Raw genomic sequence first — 19,851 nt, 5'->3', positions numbered from 1 at the left:
CAAGCAAAATAGGACTAATGATAGGATTATAGCAGTGTAAGTCATTGAAATTAGCAAGAAGGAAGACTTGAAGCATAGGGACACCCAAAATATGACAAAGTATAACTGAAAATTATTTGGGACGCCTCCAGATCTATTGAGAATTCCTTCCTATGTGAAAACAATACCGTAGTACTGAAATGTAACTGTTGGGCTAAGGAAGTTGCTCCCACACACCACAAGTGCAACTCAAATAAATACCTCAGCCTAATTACAAAATACTACACATAACTGAAAAAAAGCTAAAATTAAAAATGTTAAGATTAACATTTTACCATGAATGTAGAAAGAATTTAGAAATAGTGAACTATTCTCTATCGTTAACATTTGCTGATTTCGGGGATGCTAACTATTCGGTTCTCAGTTTCTTTGCAAATCAGGCAAAACAAAAAGATAATTATCACGGAAACAATTCATTTATTTGGGTCAGTCTCATGTAATAGACGTCTCCTGTTTTTTTGGCTGCTCAGCGTCTTTGTAATTAAGGAACTGTCTCTTCTCCTACCTCATAAAGATTCTGGGAGAGCTGATAATCATGTATCCCTTACCACATGGGGTTTGTCACCTGTCTCTGAGAGTCCCAAATAACAGATACAGCTTAGAACATCTCTAGTCTAGAACACAGTTAAGCGTGTAGAAACAAGCACACACACATTCCAAACATCCCATTAGAGCCTTTGTATTATGCAATTCTAACATACTTACAGGTTGCCTTGCCCACAGCATCAAATTCAGGAGCAAGGGTACAAGGGACAATGACAGCAACAAGTAACAGTAGGTAATAAAAAAATATCTAAAAACATACGTCATTAAAAAATCTAGTAGACTTTGAAAAACAGTTTGGCAATTCCTTAAAAAGGTGAACATAAGTTTACCAAGTGCCCCAGCATTCCACTCTTAGGAATCTACCCAAGAGAAACAAAAACATGTCCACAGAAAGACCTGCATGGAAACGTTCCTAGCAGCATTATCTGTAATAACCAAAACTGGAAACAATTCAAACCTCCAACAACTGGTAAATGGACTAACAAAATGTGGAATATTCATTTCACACAGTGGAATCCTCTTTAGCAATAAAAAGGAATGAAAATATTGATGCATGCCTAATAATGGATAACAGGAAAGACATGCAGATGCAAAAGATTACATATTGCGTGATTCCATTTATATGATATCCAGAAATAGAAATTTATAGAGATGGAAAGCAGATTAATGGCCGCCTAGGCGTGGGGGTGGGAGTGGGGACTGTCAACAAACTTGAGGTCATCTTTGGGGTGACGAAATGTTCTAACAGTGGATTGTGGTGATGGTTGCACAACTATAAATTTACTTATAATCACTGAATTGCATACTTACAATGGATGAATGTTATGATATGCAAATAACATCTCAAACTGTTAAAAAGTGCAGCCAGCTGATGTGGAAGCAAATAGTCTTAGGAGCTAGTGGACATCCTTTTATTTTTAGCAACTATTAATATTAACAAATAGTAATAATAATGACAGTCCTGGCTCAGTTTTTTGTTTATAGGCCCTAATTTAATTTAAAATGTTTTGAAAAACAGTCCACCCAAAAAGTTAAGTTTCCTTAAAAGAAACAGAAACCCTCAGATCTGAGTTTATAAAACAGCTAGCTTGCTTGAGACTTTACCTTAAAACCCTGGATATTCATTCTACAAGTCATCTATTTTATTGGAAAAACAAAATTTAAAGAGTAAGTCCATCACTACTGGTAGATCATAGGTCACGGTATTATCTTTCTACCAATGGATAGAGTCTGTTAAAAGGAAAATATTACAAAACACTTAAAAGGATCACTATATATTTATATTCCAGCCATAGAGGTGACATGTAATGTTCAATGGATTCTCCTAAGGTCCCAAAGGGCAGAAACAGAATTATGTAAATATTAAAATATTTATAATGTTTGCAAGGAAGAGCTCCTTGAAAGTGGCTATGTGAGTCAAAGTAATTGCTTCACTGATTAATATTACTAACACAAATCTTTAGAGACATACAGTGGAGGACGCATGGCAAATAGAACATTAGGAGTTTGGAAATACAGGACAAAATATGCCCAGTATTTAGCTGTGACATTTCACTCAGCTTTAAAAAACCTAATATACAAAAGAAGTTGTACTAATTTCCATGGCCTCCTCTTTCAATACTAAAATGGATGAGTCAATGGTTTTCTCTAATAGCAGCAACAAATTTTGCTGGATGCTTACTATGGACCAGGCACTATTCTAAGCATTTCAGATGCTTATATGACTTATTTGCATTAACTCATAATCCTCACAGCGACTCTACAAGACAGGTATTATGACCACTCCCACTTCATACATGAAGCTGGGGCCATGCATTACCTAACTTGTCGGTGACAGAAGCAAGATTCACATCAGGCAGTCGGGCTCCGGCATTGTTAACTGCTGGGTGTCTGTTAGAAGTCGCCGCGCTCGGGTGACTATCCCTCTCCCTCTACCACACGGGCTCCTGGACAGTTTCAGCCTCCTCATTTGCATGTTTCGGAACCGCCCCCATTCCAGCCAGTACCCGGCTGCCGCGGAGAGCCGATCCCCCCGCGGTCAGCCCGCGCTCCCCACTTGAGGGAGGTCGGAGGAGGAGGGCGACCAGCCTAAATCCCCTGTCCCGCTCCCGGGCCTCGGACCACCTGCCTGCGTCCCCAGTCGCTGCTGCTCCCTGTGCTCACCTGCCGGCAGGCTCCGGGCAGGGGTTGTCCGGCGAAGGCCCCGCGGCGCCGCCCGCGCAGAGCTCGGACACCCGGCGGCTTCGCCTCCGCGGCTGGGGCAGCTTCTGGTCCGCCAGCTCGGGCTCCATGGCACGGAGTGGGGTGGGGCGGTGGCCGGGTGCCCGGGAGGCCCTCAGGGACGGGCACCGCGCCGGACCACTCCTGCTCGCAGAAAAGTTTCAGTCACGAGCGCGCTGCCGCCGCCGCCGCCATCTTCTGGGGTTTGAAAATGGCGGCCGCGTTTCGGCCAGCCAATCAGGGGACAACGGGCAGTTGCTAGGAAACATGAGTCCCGCCCCTCTTCCTTCCCTTCCTGTCGCTCGAGCAGAAACAGGAAAGGAAGGATGGTTGGAGGGAATATCCTTGCAGATTAGTGAGTTGCCTTGGATTTAATTCTGACTCCATTCCTGAATCTTCAAGGCCTGATACCTCTCACTGTTACTAGGACTTTCACCGCAGGCCAGGGCACAAGAGAGGTTGAAAGTAATGACGTAAGATGAGGTTTGTTTATTGGCCACCTACATGCTAAATTATTCATGTAAGATAAATCCCCAATTACCAAAGGTAATGGAAATGTGTTTTCAGGACTGTCTCTAGGAAACGATTAAAATCTAATCATGAGCCCCTTTGTCTCCCAGTGCAGAAGAGACAGTCAGCAAAAGAATAAAGAAGGCAGCAAAACGCACAACATCAAATAAGGACTTTCTCAAATAAAAAAATGCTAAATAGTACATTCTTTGATTTTAAATATCGCTTTTTATGTGACCAAGGCTTTAAAAGTAACCTCTCCTTTGACTCTATGATTCTATTCCTGGGAATCTGTCCTAGGAAATAAAATTGTATGTGCAGTGAAGGGTGGCAGAATATGCCAGCCCCACATGTGCTACTTTGGCGTTAGGATCATTTTGAACTACAGGCACTTAACGAACACCAGGTGCGGGAAGGGCACTCTGGCCTCTGGGTCTCTTCCTGAAAGCAGGGGCTAAAAGCCACGTGAAAGCTGCCCTCCCTATACTAAGAGGAAAGACACATATTTATCAGCAGAGATGGCGGGGAGTCAAGGGAGACCAAATTCTGTACAAACAGACCTTATTAAAATAACTCTTATCTTCCCTTGGTCTCCCCATATACTTTAGTTACTTTTCCCCAATTGCCTCTCTTCCTCTGTTTTAGTATATAAGCACTTAGATTTTGCCACTTTAGGTCTTCATTTTCCTATGGGGGCTCCCATGTTCATGTAAAAATCTGTTTGCTTTTCTTTTGTTAATCTGTTATCTGTCATTTTAACTCTCATGCTGAGTTGGACACCCTGAGGGTAAACTTGTGTTTTCCCTACAATGTGAAGTTATTGATGGCATTGTTATTTAATGGCATCAGAAAAAGTAAAGACAATCTAAATAAACAATGGTAGGGAAATGGTTAATTATGGTTGATCCACTGGAAAGAATATTTTCAGCCAGTAAAAATTAACTATGAAGTGTGTTATAGAATAGTGTATTGTAATTTTTAAGTAAAACATGGAATATAGGGTGGCCAGTTAGCTCAGTTGGTTAGAGTGCAGTGCTCTTGACAACAAGGTTGCCAGTTTGATCCCTGCATGGGCCACTGTGAGCTGTACCCTCCATAATTAGATTGAAACAACTACTTGATTTGGAGCTGATGGGTCCTGGAAAAACACAAAAAATAAAAGTTTTTTAAAAAAATGGAATATAAAGGTATATTTTGTATATTCAGAGCTATGCATAAGAGACTTAACAAAGGAAAAATATGAAATCAATGTATTAAAATGTCTCTAGGAGATCAGACTTTGGGTATTAAATTTTTTTTAATTTCTTGTATGTATAATTTTTTTACTTGTGAGGTAGTGAACGCACATCACATTTATAACACAAGGGAAAATATGTTTTAGTTTTAAGGAGGGTAAGAAGTTAGGGAGTAAGATGCCCATAGTTAAGATCCACCTCTATTTTACCTTATCCTACCACCCCCCAAAATTAAAGAAGAAAGTATTGCTTTGTTAGAGTAAAACAACACAGACATGCCACCTAGGGAGTTGATCTCTACCCAGACAGAGCTTTATAGGACGTACGCATTTAGATCATACCTTGTGAAATCTCCAACATTTGACATTTTCAAAGCAGCAATTTCATCATTTCAACCTTATATTTTAGTGAGAGCTCCAGAATTTAGAGTCTGTCAGCTCTGCAGGTCCTGAAACTGGTTTTGATGGTATAATTAGAGATGGTCAGTTCTCTGGGAACTTTAATAATCAGTTCCCAAAGTGATAGATAATCCCGGATGTTGATGTAGGGATCTTCAGTGTGGAGAATTCCCACATCAACTGAGTGGGGATTCTCAGAATACTGCTGAGAATCTCTTTCCAATTTTCAGATACTTGGGAACTTACTATTATATTTTCTTCAATTATTCACAAGTGTTTAGTGAATTCCTATTATAGTACACCAGGCCCTGTGTTGGATATTAGAGAAAGAATTAACAGGAGACAAATTTTAATCAGAAAATTGCTTGGTACCATAGATGCTGAGCAAAGGAAAGTAGACTATTCTGAAGGGTGGTCATTGGAGACATGGTAAAATCCAGTGAACTATCTTAATCCTACAAGAGGTAAACTTTCTGGTGTTTGAACATCCCTGCCCCTAAATGCAACATCTTACTCTGCCTAGAACTCTGCCTGAATATATGACAAATGTTCCCTGAATCTCCTCTTTTTTCCAGCTCCATGCAAACCATCCACCTCTATTAACATATTCTTTAGGGCAAGGTTTGAGGGAATTGATTAAGTTTCAGCTTTCATATATATTATAAAAATCAGACTCTACATTTCCCTCCCTGAGAAGATATTCCCATTATCTTAATTGGACCTAAACATTACTCAAATTTCTTCAACCGTAGATTTACAAATATTGTATTGCGGGACATCCTCAAAGATCACTTTCAAAATCTTCAGCCATACTCAATGACAGCACTCATCATGTAGGTTGATATTAAACATATTCAACAACTATTATACTAGTATAAATTAATATGTATATCAATAATTCTAAAAATTATTCTCTTACATTATCTAAGTAAGTCAAACTCTATTTTTGTAAAATTGCTTACCAAGTGATACATATGCTGGTTGTAGCAACCAGTAAGGTCACACAATATATACCAGCTGTTTTATAATGGATTTTAGAGGGACAATGCTGGCAATTCACAGTTCTCGTGAGCTCCGTGTTTTTTTGTCTTCTGCCACTTGCAACAATCTGATTTACCACTCTGCATCATAGATATTTCAGTTCTTTCATCAGACTCCTGTTTTACAGAAAAATCAGAATTAGAAGAATGCTTTAAAGATATCGAAGCTATGATTTCTTAAGCTGCCCATGGGAAGCTTAGTCTACAGTAAACTTATTTTATGAAAAAAACTTTTAATAATCTTACCTGTTAAGCTGAAGAGTGTTTCTGGCATAATGGGGCAGAAAATTTGAAATCAGGTTTGCTGTTTCTTTCTTTTTTTTTTTTTTTAATTTTATTTTATTAAATTTATTGGGGTGACAATTGTTAGTAAAATTACATAGATTTCAGGTGTACAATTCTGTATTACATCATCTATAAATCCCATTGTGTGTTCATCACCCAGAGTCAGTTCTCCTTCCATCACCATATATTCGATCCCCCTTACCCTCATCTCCCACCCCCCACCCCACACCCCCCTTACCCTCTGGCAACCACTAAACTATTATCTGTGTCTATGAGTTTCTGTTTCTCATTTGTTTGTCTTGTTCTTTTGTTGTTTTTGGTTTATATACCACATATCAGTGAAATCACATGGTTCTCTGCTTTTTCTGTCTGACTTGTTTCGCTCAGCATTACTCTCTCAAGATCCATCCATGTTGTCACAAATGTTCCTATATCATCTTTTCTTACCGCCGAATAGTATTCCATTGTGTATATATACCACAACTTCTTTATCCATTCACCTATCGAAGGACATTTTGGTTGTTTCCATGTCTTGGCCACTATAAACAAAGCTGCAATGAACATTGGAGCACACGTGTCTTTGTCTCTAAATGTTTTCAGATTTTTTGGGTAGATACCCAGGAGAGGGATTGCTGGGTCATATGGCAATTCTATTCGTAATTTTTTGAGGAACCTCCACACTGCCTTCCATAACGGCTGCACCAGTCTGCATTCCCACCAACAGTGTATGAGGGTTCCTTTTTCTCCACAGCCTCTCCAACACTTGTTACTATTTGTCTTGTTGATGATAGCCATTCTGACTGGGGTGAGGTGATATCTCATTGTGGTTTTGATTTGCATTTCTCTGATGATTAGTGATGTTGAGCATTTTTTCATATGTCTATTTGCCATTTGTATGTCCTCTTTGGAGAAATGTCTCTTCAAGTCCTCTGCCCATTTTTCAATTGCGTTGTTTGTTTTGTTGTTGTTGAGTTGCATGAGTTCCTTGTATATTCTGGATACTAGCCCCTTATCGGAGGCACTGTTTGCAAAAATCTTCTCCCATTCAGTTGGTGGCCTCTTTATTTTGTCAATGGTTTCTTTTGCTGTGCAGAAGCTTTTAAGTTTCATATAGTCCCATTCGTTTATTTTAGCTTTTACTTCCATTGCCTTTGGAGTTAAGTTCATAAAATGCTCTTTGAACCCAAGGTCCATAAGTTTAGTACCTATATTTTCTTCTATGCAGTTTATTGTGTCAGGTCTTATGCTTAAGTCTTTGATCCATTTTGAATTAACTTTGGTACATGGTGACAAATAGCAGTCCAGTTTCATTCTTTTGCACGTGGCTATCCAATTCTCCCAAGGTTTGCTGTTTCTTAAAATCTATTGTGTGTGGTGGAGAGGGGATGTTGTTTCATTTTTTTGCATCTGTCAATCATCTATTTTCTCTAAAGGTTTGTTTTCAGATATTCCAATGAAAGACACACAAAAAATTAGAAACTGGAGTGTTTACTGTAGGTTTTCAGAAGAGACTAAAACTTGAGAAGAAAAACATGTGGCCAGAAAAAGCACTATTAATTAGAAGTCGATTGAGACTAATTTATTGTATGTTTACACTATCTTACAGAGAGGACAGTGAAGCTTTAAAATACTGAATTATGCTAGTAATGGGAGAGGAGGATGGGGAGGAAAAAGAGAGAAATGTGAGCATTGTGGGTGTGGGAATGACAATGGAAAGTGATTTGGGTTGTGCAGTCAGGGCTGCCAACAAAGAATTAGCAAAGATAACTTCTGAAATGTCAGAACATCGTTCGGAATTATTTCTCAGAGCTGAGGATTTCTTTTTTTTTAACGAGATTTTCTTAGAAGAATTTCCTTTTCTCATTACCTTAGCCAGTAATTGACTAGTCTATATTAAAAAAGATTTAAGAAAGGAATTTTGAAATCCTAACCGTAGACACCAAACTTTAATGCTTGCAAGTTTTTTCACTCTTTTTCAGGACCTAAAGAGAGCCACCTTGTGTGTCAGTGAGGGTTCTATCAGAGAAGCAGAACACACAACACACACACACACACACACACACACACACACGCACACTTTTTTCTTTTAAGACTTTTTATGTATGTATATGTTGTTGACTGGACAAAATAATTCTCCAGGTAGTTCACCAAATGAGCAGTTTATTTGGGAAAAGAAAAAGAAATGAGACCATCACGGCAGCGTGTGAATGCACGTGCAAAAACAAGAGAGAGAGACTTCCCAAGATGGCCTCTCTCTCTCTCTCTCTCAATCTCTCCATATATATATATGAATCCCTGCCACAGAAGTTACCACAAAGTTTAACCGGAAGTCAGAACTAGAGAATTAATAAGGGGCCCAGCTCCAACCCATAGTCCTCCCAGCTCTATGGTTAATCATCTTAAGATACCAGTTCACTTTTATCAGTATACTATATATATATATATATATATATATATATATATATATATATATATATGTATATGTATATATGTATGTGTGTGTACATATATATATATATATGGAGGATGCCAAAAAAAGTATACAAGTGGACACTTTGGTCAACGTTGTTCAAGCAGTAGTTTGCCATAATCAGAAGTGTCTGGATGCTGATGGTAACCACTTTGAGCACCTCTTGTAATTGCAGAAGTCAAACATGATTTGTATTCATCTTTTGTTATTGGTGTATATTATTACCATTTTAATAGTTTTTTCCGTCTTAAAATGTGTATACATTTTTTTGGCACCCTCTGTATATGGAAATTTATTTATATACTTATATATGTGAGATAATGGAGTAGTATATTTATATATGGAGATTTGTTTCAAGGATTTGGTTTATGTGTTGATGGGCGCTGTAGAGTCTGACTGAAATTGGTGGGGCAGACTGGCAGACTGGCAATTCTTGCTTAGGAGCTGAAGCTGCTCTTTTGCTCTTAAGGCCTTTCAGTTGATTAGATGAGGCCCATTGACATTATCAAGGGCAGTCTTTACTTAAAGTCAACTGATTGTCAATGTTAACCACATTTACAAAGTGCCATCACAGCAATACCTAGATTAGTGTCTGACTGAATAACTGAGCACTGTGGCCTAGCCAAGATGACACATAAAACTATCACACCAGAAGACCTCTCCAGACTTGAAATTCCAATTATTATTACTTGAGGAAACTTTTTTCTTTTCAGACTTAGTTTTTCAAGGGAAAAAGAAATTACTTTAAAAAAAAGTTTCATTGAAAAAATTACATTACAAAAGAGATTTTTCTCGTTTTCTTTTAATTCCTTTGCAAATCTCAGTTAATTACAGCTTTATCTCAGGGTATTCAGGCCACTACAGCTATTTTGAGACTAGAAAGATGAAAAACTGAAAAGAGGCTGTTGCTGCTTTAAGTGAAACCAGGGCTCAGCCCGCAGGTGGAGTCACTTCCTGTCCTGTGATAAGGCTCACCTGGGCACACTCCTCAGTCATTACCAGGGGGCACTGGGGGCACCTTTAGATCGGCATGGTAAGTGGCCACGGTTACTTGTATGTTGTTGACAGTGTTGCTTTGGTGCTGTAGCAAATTTTACAAATTGTATTTGGCCCTCTTCTCCACCAAGCAATTCTTAATAAATTATTAATATGAGAGAAGAAAATTTTAAACAGCCATTTGTTTCTTTCAATGGCCACATTTGAAGCAGATTTGAATAAGCCTTTATCTATTCAGCTGTAGTTTTTGCTGCTTTGGGGTGGGGCGGGGGGAAGCTTAGTAGGTTTGCAGTTGTTCACCTCCTTTAATTGAAGTGCTGAAGCATTTAGTTTTTCATTTGTTTGAGACTTGGTGTGCTGATTTTTTCTATAGCAATCAATTTCTTTGCTTTCAGTTATGCTCTTAGAGTTTCTGGGGACTTCAGACCCAGGTTACCATCGCTAAGCTGATCCGTGCTGCGAGGTAAAATGCACTGACATCTTTGTCCTCTCTTGAGTTTAGTGCTTGGGGACGATAATGAATAGTTACTTAAATAATTCTGTTTGGGGACCACCTTTTAAGATCTGCTTTCCTTTTAACCTCTTATGTGCCAGTCACAGTAATATTTAATATCTTAGAATTTTTAATTCTTAAATGGAAGCAATCTTTCAAATCGCTTTTTCATCTTTGATCTTCTCACCCCACTAGACACTCTCTCCAACATTTTAAGGATGTTTAAATTGTTTTGCTCTGAAAATTATGCCTCCCTACATGAGGGATCCTTGTAGCAATGGAAATATTCTTTGTCTTGACTGTATCAATTCAGTATTCTGGGCTTGATATTGACTATAGTCTTGCAAGATATTTCCATTGAGGAAAATGGGTAAGGAGTACAGGAGATCTTCTGTATTATTTTTTATAACCACTTATCAATATTGATATTCAGTGGGCATTTTACAATCTTTTATTATTTTATAGTTTGATCTTAATATTTTAACAGATCGTTTGGAAAGGAGGAAAAGACTAAGAGAAGAAAAAGGTGAAAATAGCTTTTTGTGCCCTTATGTTTTAAACTCCATTGCTTCTCAAGCCCCTAGGGGCAAGATTGGTCCTTGTTGGGCCGTGTACTCCTGCCGAGGATGATATCACTCCTCTGTCTGGACCACTTGGGTAATGAATGTCGACGAGAATACATCCAGTCTAAGAGAAAACTTATAAGAGTTTATTTGAGCCAAACTGACGACAATTGCCAGGAAGCAAAATCTCAACGGATTGAGAAAATGCTCTGCAAAATGGCGGTGTGCAGCTTATTTTATAGGTAGAATCAAAGGAGGAGGGGTACATGAAATCCATTGGTGGTAGATTAAGGGGGAGGGCGAAAGCAAAGGGGAAATCTCTGGGATTGGATAAAAGTAAATTGAAGCTACAGGTACGTCTTTTACATTGGTGGGTGCAGGATGGTAATAGTTCGCGTTTTATAGCACATAGAGATGGTAATCAGGACAGGAATAACAATAAGGGATTCTGTAGTTTCCTGCTCTGATCTGGAAAAAGGGATTACTGACATTCCTAGGATGTTATCTTAGGTGAAAAAAGACAACTGACAGTCTCACTACCTAAGGAAGCTTCAGGCTAAAGATGTGACTTCCTGCCATGGCCCACCTTCGTTAGGAATGTTTATGTTCACGCAAATCCTACGTGTTTATTTTTGGCCTCCTGAGCTTGTTGGTTTAACATGTGACCCCTTTTCCATCTACATGGGCCACATGAAGACCAACAATTTTTTTTTTTTATGTTGGTGATTATTTTTATTGTGACTGTTGTGAGCACAGGCCACAGACACTGAGAGAAATCTACATATAAGTGGTTTTCATGATGTAGAAACTATGAATTGCTCCCTTTTAAATTTTTACCCGTATCTAGGGGTTTCAGTAGCTTTTGATCTGATGACAGTAGCTGATGTACTGAGATCATTTGAAGTCCAACAGGAGGAAAGATGGGTGTGTGAAAAGGTTGTTATGGTGGAATTCTTTTTTGAGTTTTATATGCCTCAGAGGTTGGAACATTGGTTGGTACAAAGTGAAGTGTCATGAGAGACTGATGGCTGCACAGAGAGGAAACAAGAGGGAAGTACCCAGGAGGTGAGCTTGAATTCCTCATAAAGCAAAGAGGGCTGTGTTATGCCTCGTGACTTGAGGAGACAAAGTACAAGGGTTTGATGCCCCAGCAGGAACAGAGTCCAAGCCAGATTGCAGGGGTGTGACTGGCCAGGACTCCCTCCCTCCCTCTGACTAGAGGTCTTTTTGTAATTGAAGCTCAGACCTTGGGAAAGTGCAGCCCTAGACTATGGGAGTGTTGCCTATCTGCATATCTGGCAAACAGCTTGAGGGGCCCTTATGATGCAAAAAACAGGCATCTCATTGGATAAGACTCCCCTGCTTAGACTTGTTCTATGACGGTAGCAATCAAAACTCAATTCTCAGATGAAGAGATATTTGTGTTTCTTTAACAAATTACCAAAAAAACTGTTTGCCTTTTAAAAAATGTGAATGGTACTTTGGGATAGGAGAATGGAGGCCCATGAGGGGGAATGAAAACAGTAAAGTTTAAACAAGTAATCATTACCCAGGTGTAACTAGTTATATTTTGATGCATTTTTAAAGGCTTTTTTCATGCTTATTTAAAAATGTATTTGACATCATATATTACATAATTTACATACTTTTTACTCAACATTTCATAATAAGCATTTCCCGTGTCATACTGTTTTTTTTGTAAACACTTGAAGGTTATATAACATGCCATTGTACTGACGGACCTTTAAATGTCCAACAACATAGGTGAATGGTTAAGTAGGTTGGGTTTTGGTTTTTACTCTTATAAATAATAATACTGTGAATGCCATTGTGCCTAAATCTTCACATTTCAGGTTATTTCTTTTGTAATCATTTGTTTATGTCATTTGCCTATTTATCTAGTAGCTGTCTCAAGGTGGGTTGTTTTTTTAATTGATGGATATAAAAGTGCCTTATATACAGTTAGGTGTTAAATCTATTGCATGTTTCCTTGGTAAATTTTCTACTACTTTTAAACTTAGAACATCCTTCCTTGTTTAGAGCACATATGAAGAGTAAATGTAAAATCTCAAGATATAAAAAGGTAACACCTTTATCTGTAATGGGTTTAAATATGTGTCAAGGCTATACATTGATTTTGGTTTTATTCCTTTCCAATAACTAGCTAATTTTTTTCTGAGTGGGACAGTTTGATTTTTTACAGATATAATTATAGACAGTCTTAACTCATACTTAGCCTAGTATACAATAGGTGCTTAATTTATGTTGTTGAAAGAAACCTTTTAATGGGATTGGAGTCCTTGGTTCAATTGTTCCTAAAGCTTGCCTGTATCCTGGTTTTGGGGTTCCATGAGACACTTTCAATTAGCCTTATAATAAATTTCTTTTGTTGGCATAAGCTGGCGTGGTCTCTGTCAGTTTTAAGCAGAAGTGCTGAGGGACATGGCTCATGAGATCTAAAAAGGCCTGCTCAGTTCTAACTTACTATGGCTTATTTCAGAGGGAGTGCCTTTCCATTCACGTGGGCCAAGCTGGAGTCCAGATTGGGGATGCTTGCTGGGAACTCTACTGCCTGGAACATGGGATCCAGCCTGATGGCACTGTTCTCGACAGTAAAAAGGATCGGTTGGAAAATGCTAAGATGGCGCCTACGGCTGCCTCTTTCGATACCGTTTTTTGGGAGACCAGAGCTGGGAAGTATGTGCCCAGAGCATTCTTCATGGACCTGGAGCCAACTGTTATAGGTAATGTAAGTTTTATGTTCCAGTGTACTTGACCAGGTCCACAATCAAAACTAACAAATCAGGTGTCAGTGGGTGGGATTGTCAGGTGATATGAGTCTCTCCGAACAGGATCATGTGGTGTCAGCCAGGAAGGTTCAAGTGATCTTTAACAGCTCTGTCAGGGAACATTGTTGTCATCCTCCATTTATAGATGAGGAAAGTGCATCTTGGGAAGGTTACGGAACTTGCCTTGGATCATTGAGTTATTGAGGGTACAACTGGCTTTGACCCCACGGTTGCCTTCTCATAAAAGCCATTCTCTTTTAATAGAAAAGCAGTGTCGAAAAGCAGAGTAGAGAAGAAAATGTAAAGAGTTATAACAGTAGTAATAGATGTATTAAGTTAAGCCATACAAAATTTTTTTACTTGAAAAATGTCAACTTCGTATGATGCAATGTCACAATAATAGAAATTTCTGCGAGGTGTAGAGGTATCACCGAGGCAGGGTGAGTACGTGGGGAGTCATGAGAGGTCTCCTCAGGCAACATTTGCAAATTCACAGAAGCACAAAGGACCACGCGAGTTTAGCAGGAGTTCAGTGTGGCTGGAACTTCAGGTGTGAGTAGGACCGTGATGGGTGAGGAGGCTAGAAGGATAGTCAGGGCTGAGTTGTGGACCTACGTAGGGGGAAGTAAGGAAGTGTGCTCAGAGACAGGATTTTGCAAATTTATGATTTGCGGGGGTGGGAGGGACAGTTTTGAGTGATGGTGTTTCAAGTGGAATGGAGCTGAATGACATTGGGGGTAAGAAAACGAAGGCACCATCGAATCATCATTTAAAAACCCATGGAAGTCCCTGAGGATGCTGGTTCAAGATGCTGGGCCAGGTACTAAAGTCTCTGAGCAACGTGTAAAAGTGCCAGGAAGTTGCAGTGGATGGTTTGGGCTGATCTCCAAGAAAGTGGGTTTCACTGAAAGATTTGTGGAACTAATTACCCTCAAGATCTCAACTGGACATTACCATGGAGAAGCAGACTTCCATAAATTCCCTCCTTGTACTGAACTCAGCTTTAGAGCTTCTGGTGAGAAGCAAAGAGTCCACCCAAAGTCATAGCCCACTTATGTCTTGTTTATAAATCTATCTTTTTAAAATCCCAGCTTTGGTAGTCGTGTGTGTGTGTGTGTGTGTGTGTGTGTGTGTGTGTGTGTGTGTGTTACTGTGTTAGTCAAAAGTCATTTAAAGTCAATTTTAGTACATTTAAAGATTTGGGGATGTACAAAATTGTGGTTTAGAAATTCATATGCAGGAGAGCAAGGTGAATTGAGAGCCATCTTGGTCTTAGAAAATTAGTGCTTTTCCTCTTAGGCAGTGAGCTTCTAGGACCAACTATAGATAACTATAGGGCCCAGGCCAATGGCATATAGTGAGACAAATCTGCATAAATGCATGTTGGGAAGTCAGTTTTATCATTATTATTTATAATTCTTATTTTATGGGGCATGCATCGTGACCTCATTTAATCCTCATAATAACTCAGTGGGGTGGATCTGGTTATTATCCTTATTTGGGGAGTGAAATAATTGGGGCTTAGAGACATAAGTACCTGCTCTATAGCTAAGTGAGAAAGGCAAGATATACCTGCAGGAAATTGATTCTTGAACACATGCCGCTAACTATGCAGCATCCTGCTGTAACCAGGGTGACATTCTGAGATTCCATGAAAAGGCATTGAAACCAGGCAAGGGCGACCTTGGTTATACTGAATGCTCCCAACATCTTCCCATCGGTTTTTCTGCTTTGTGCATCTATGTTAACTGCATTTGAGTCACGTGGGCATTTGAGCATGCCACCCCTTCTTCGTTAAAGCCTCTTTTAAAGCATCCTGCTAATAATTTAGATTGGTATGCTTTTCCACCACACAGTTGGCAGTTTGTGGCTAGAAATACTTGTCTTAAAATTCCCAAATGCCACAGGGTGTGTGGTGGGTTGATAGTGTCTCCCAAAAATCGACATCCACCCACAACCCCAGAATATGACTTAGTTTGGAAATAGGGTCTTCTCAGATGTCCTTAGTTAAGGTAGGTCACACTGGATTAGAGTGGGCTGAGTCCAACGATCTGTGTCCTTATAAGAAGAGCAGACACACAGGGAAAGGGACCTGCATGAGAAAGGAATGATGCCGCTGCTAGCCTGTAACTCCAGGAATTGTCATCAGTCCCCAGGAATTCGGAGAGAGGTCCAGAACAATTTCTCCCTCAGATGAGGACACAACCCTGCCTACACCTTGATTTTGGACCATGGGCCTCCCCAACTGTGAGATAATAAATTTCTCGTTTTAAGCTGCCAGGTTTCTTGTAATTTGTTGCAGCAGCCCTAAGAAACTAATAAAGAGTGTATGATGGAAAGACATACTTCCAATTTATAGGGACTAGTTATACCTTTTCCTAGACTAAGGAAGGCCATGTCAGCAGTTTAAATCCACTGCTTTACAACATTGGTGGGACGGAAGGGAATCGCCGTCCAGGGCTGTGCGAGAACTCGCAGAGGGCTAGCATTGGGCAGAGTGGAGTGGTTGACCTGCTTTTCTCTCTGCAGATGGGATTCGAACAAGCAAGTACCGCTCCCTCTTCCACCCAGAGCAACTCGTTAGCGGGAAGGAAGATGCTGCAAACAACTACGCTCGAGGCCATTACTCTGTGGGGTCGGAGATGATCGACCTTGTGCTAGAGAGGATCCGAAAGCTGGCAAGTGGCTCCCATCTCCTCAGCTGGGGTTGGCGGGGCCTGAGTGCCTGGGATCCAGCAGGACACCTCCCAAGCATCACCAGCATTTCTACCACCCACATCATCGCATCACCACCCAACCTGTCTCCTTGGAGCCTACTGTGATGATCACAGCTGGGAAGTGTCCCAATGTGGGCTTTGCTTACACCTGGTTACCGAGGAAGGGTGGCAGAAGCCTTCACACTTTCTGTACAGCCCCATCTACTCTTTTTTGTCTTGTTAGATTTATGAGGAAATGTTTTATTGTATTCCCTTCCCCCCTGCTTTCCTGAGATATAATTGACATAATATTGTGTAAATTTAAGGTGGACAATGTCATGATTTTGTACACACATGTACTGTGAAAGGATTACCACAATAGGGTTAGTTAGCACATCCATCCCCTCAAATAATTACATTTATTTCTTTTGTGGTGACAACATTGAAGATCTACTCTCTTAGCGACTTTCAAATATACAATACAATACTGTTAACTAGAGTCACCCTGCTGTACATTCGAGCCCCAGAACTTGAATTTACCTTCTCACTGAAAGTTTGAACCCTTTAACCAAAATCTCTCCATTTCTCCCTCCCCCCAGTGCTTGGCAACCACTATTCTAGTCTCCATTTCTACAAGTTTGGATTCCATACACGAGTGAGATGATCCAGTATTTGTCTTTTTCTGTCTGACTTATTTCATTTAACGTAATGCCCCCAAGGTTCATCCATGTTGCAAATGACAGGATTTCCTTCTTCTTCCTCTCCTCCTCCTCCTCCTCTTCCTCCTCCTCCTCCTCCTCCTCCTCCTCCTCCTCCTTATGACTAGTCCTCATCTACTCTTGCTTTTTCTAACTCATGGTTTATCTTGTTAGCAGAGACTTCCACAGCACTCTAAAACTTGTCATTTTCCAATAGTAACTACTATCTGTAAAGTTAACAGGAGACACATCCTACCTGGAGAATAGTTACAGTACTGACAGTTAATTCTTTAAGGACCTGAGTCTGGAGAACCCTTTTTCGAGTAAATGTTTTGGTGTTTGGCATAATGATTCGGTAATACAATGCCCGTTACCCCAGCCCGGTAGACTGGGCACAGAAGTGACAGGTACTTCATCTACATGGTGGGGGGGACTAGATGGCTTCAATGTTTTCTAGTCATTTTCTTTGTTATTGATAAAGATCTTGCATTAGATCACATACAGATAAACTCAGGGAGGGAAATCCAGCGAAAGATGGCTGAATATTTATGCTTTGCTTATAGTAAACCTCCAAAATGCCTTCCCACCCCAGAAGTAACCACTCAAGTACATTTCCAAGTAGATATGTTTGTAGTGTAGTTGATTGTGGTAAACCAGGGCTTCCTGAACTTGCTGCGTTCCACCACCCTTGCCACTGCCTCTGAGCTTATTTGGCTGAGTTCCCACATCTCATTTCCTTTTCCAGGCAGAACCGTGCAGTGGACTTCAGGGATTTTTGATTTTCCGGAGCTTTGGAGGAGGCACTGGATCAGGATTCACATCTCTCTTAATGGAGCAGCTCTCGATACACTATGGTCGGAAGACTAAACTGGAGTTCTGTGTCTACCCAGCCCCCAGGATCTCCACTGCTGTGGTAGAGCCCTACAACTCAGTCCTCACCACCCATTCCACCATGGAGCACTCGGACTGTACCTTCATGGTGGACAACGAGGCCCTCTATGACATCTGCCATCATCAACTTGGCATTGAACGCCCCTCTTACACGAGCATTAATAGGCTGGTAGGTCAGGTTGTGTCTTCCATTACTGCCTCCCTCCGGTTTGAAGGGTCCTTGAATGTGGACCTAATTGAATTCCAGACCAACCTAGTACCTTATCCAAGAATACATTTCCCCATGACAGCCTTTGCCCCCATTGTTGCTGCTGAAAAAGCCTACCACAAGGCGTTCTCTGTGTCAGACATCACCACTGCTTGCTTTGAGTTCTCCAACCAGCTGGTCAAGTGCGACCCTAGACTGGGGCAGTACATGGCCTGCTGCCTGCTCTACAGGGGGGATGTGGTCCCCAAGGATGTGAACGCAGCGATTGCAGACATGAAGTCAAGGCACTCTATTCAGTTTGTAGATTGGTGTCCAACTGGTTTTAAGGTGGGCATCAACAACCACCCGCCCACGATGATGCCAGGGGGGCACCTGGCCAAGGTCCAGCGGGCTGTCTGCATGCTCAGTAACACCACGGCAGTTGTGGAGGCCTGGGCCCGCCTAGACCACAAGTTTGACCTCATGTATGCCAAGAAGGCGTTTCTCCACTGGTACATCAGAGAAGGCATGGAAGAATGGGAGTTCTCAGAGGCCAGGGAGGATCTGGCAGCTCTGGAGAGGGATTATGAGGAAATGGGCCCAAGTCTCAGATATGATGGTAAAAATGAATATTAAGTTGAAGTGTCGTGCTTTCTTTTCAATCATATAGTTAGTGATTAGAAGAAGAATAAAACCAAATCAAGCAAGACCCAAAGTCCTACACTAAATTAAATGGTCCAATGTTAACAGTGAAAACATCTTCCCTTGTCTGTTAATGTAATTCAGGACTGCGACCTGTGAATCTTCTAAGGTTTGGAGTCCTTTGAATTTCTGGGTCACATCTTTTTTTTTTTTTGTCAGAATGGAACCTGGCTTATTCTTTACTTTTTTGACCAAGAGACTATGAAAACCTAAAGTTAATGCTTTCCCTTTCTTGTGCCTGAGGTAGAAAACAACACAATATTGATTATTAATGTTATTTCCCCCATGTCTATATATTTTGTACATTGATTAAATAATGAACATTTTCAGTATGATTCTTTTCCTTCTTCCAAATGTGGGACTTACACTCTCAGTTTGCTTTTTATACAAACAAACAACAAGGATATTCTTCCGATTCTTTCACAGATCGGAATCTCTGTGTCCTGCAGGTCAGAAGGTAACAGTGATCTCTTTCAGTTTCCCTTTCTTGAGGAGGTGTTCTCAAAGTGTGGCCCGCAGGACCCTGCCTTAGAACCATCTCAGAAGGTTAGGAAAAAATGCAGACTCTTGAACTTCACTATGGACTTGCTAGATGAGAAGCCCTGGGGATTGGAGGGGGTGTAACCCAAAGATTTGAAGTTTAAAAAACATTTAGTAGGACTTCCGGAAAAATGGCGGCGTGAGGTGAGCCTCTGTAAAGCTCCCCTGGAATTTACAAAGAATCGAACAACAAAAACTCCACAAAGGACTCCCTGCACAGCAGACAGGCAAGACGAAGAGGCCCACTACCGACTGAAATCACCTACAGGTGGGAGATTCGCGCGAGTGGAAGGAGGAGGAAAGGGAGAAGCGCGCGGAGACGGAGCCGCGCGGGCACAGGACGCAGACCCAGCTCAGTGCTCCGAGCTCGCAGCTTCCCGGAGCTACCGCAGCTGCGGGAGATCGGACTGCTAGGGCTCCGCCAGGGCTCCACAGGGCTGAGGGGGCAGCATATAACACGGCTGAACCCAACGCTCACGGCAGAGACCTCGGAGAAAAGACTGAGGGAAGAAGGCTGAAAACAGTGGTTTAAGCCCTCACTGCCGAGCAGAGA

General features: G+C 40.9%; 2 protein-coding genes across 3 annotated transcripts in view; one reads left to right on the top strand and one right to left on the bottom strand.

The window, feature by feature from the left end:
- NET1 (neuroepithelial cell transforming 1) overlaps positions 1-3,013 on the bottom strand; it is a 37,756-nt gene extending 34,743 nt beyond the window's left edge. The window contains exon 1 of the mRNA XM_019738261.3: positions 2,749-3,013. Within this exon, the coding sequence (XP_019593820.2) occupies positions 2,749-2,876 (128 nt within the window). The 5' untranslated portion in view covers positions 2,877-3,013. The remainder of the gene's footprint in view (positions 1-2,748) is intronic.
- A 6,709-nt stretch (positions 3,014-9,722) lies between these two features.
- TUBAL3 (tubulin alpha like 3) lies at positions 9,723-19,330 on the top strand. Of its 2 annotated transcripts, XM_074325041.2 has the most exons (5): positions 9,752-9,776; positions 10,135-10,202; positions 13,296-13,539; positions 16,114-16,266; positions 17,728-19,330. In XM_074325041.2, exons 3-5 carry the CDS (start codon positions 13,437-13,439, stop codon positions 18,690-18,692), a joined length of 1,221 nt encoding a protein of 406 aa, XP_074181142.1. In that variant the 5' UTR covers positions 9,752-9,776; positions 10,135-10,202; positions 13,296-13,436; the 3' UTR covers positions 18,693-19,330. The 2 variants fall into 2 exon arrangements, with proteins under 2 accessions (XP_019593741.2, XP_074181142.1); XM_019738182.3 differs by lacking the exon at positions 10,135-10,202 and having other exon boundaries at positions 9,723-9,776.
- The last annotated feature ends 521 nt before the right edge of the window (positions 19,331-19,851 follow it).

Source organism: Rhinolophus sinicus, chromosome 1 (genome assembly GCF_057876585.1).
Source record: "Rhinolophus sinicus isolate RSI-liver-muscle chromosome 1, RSI-T2T, whole genome shotgun sequence".
Classification (NCBI taxonomy): domain Eukaryota; kingdom Metazoa; phylum Chordata; class Mammalia; order Chiroptera; family Rhinolophidae; genus Rhinolophus; species Rhinolophus sinicus.
Note: the sequence above shows the minus strand (reverse complement) of the source record. Positions and strands in the feature narration are given on the sequence as shown.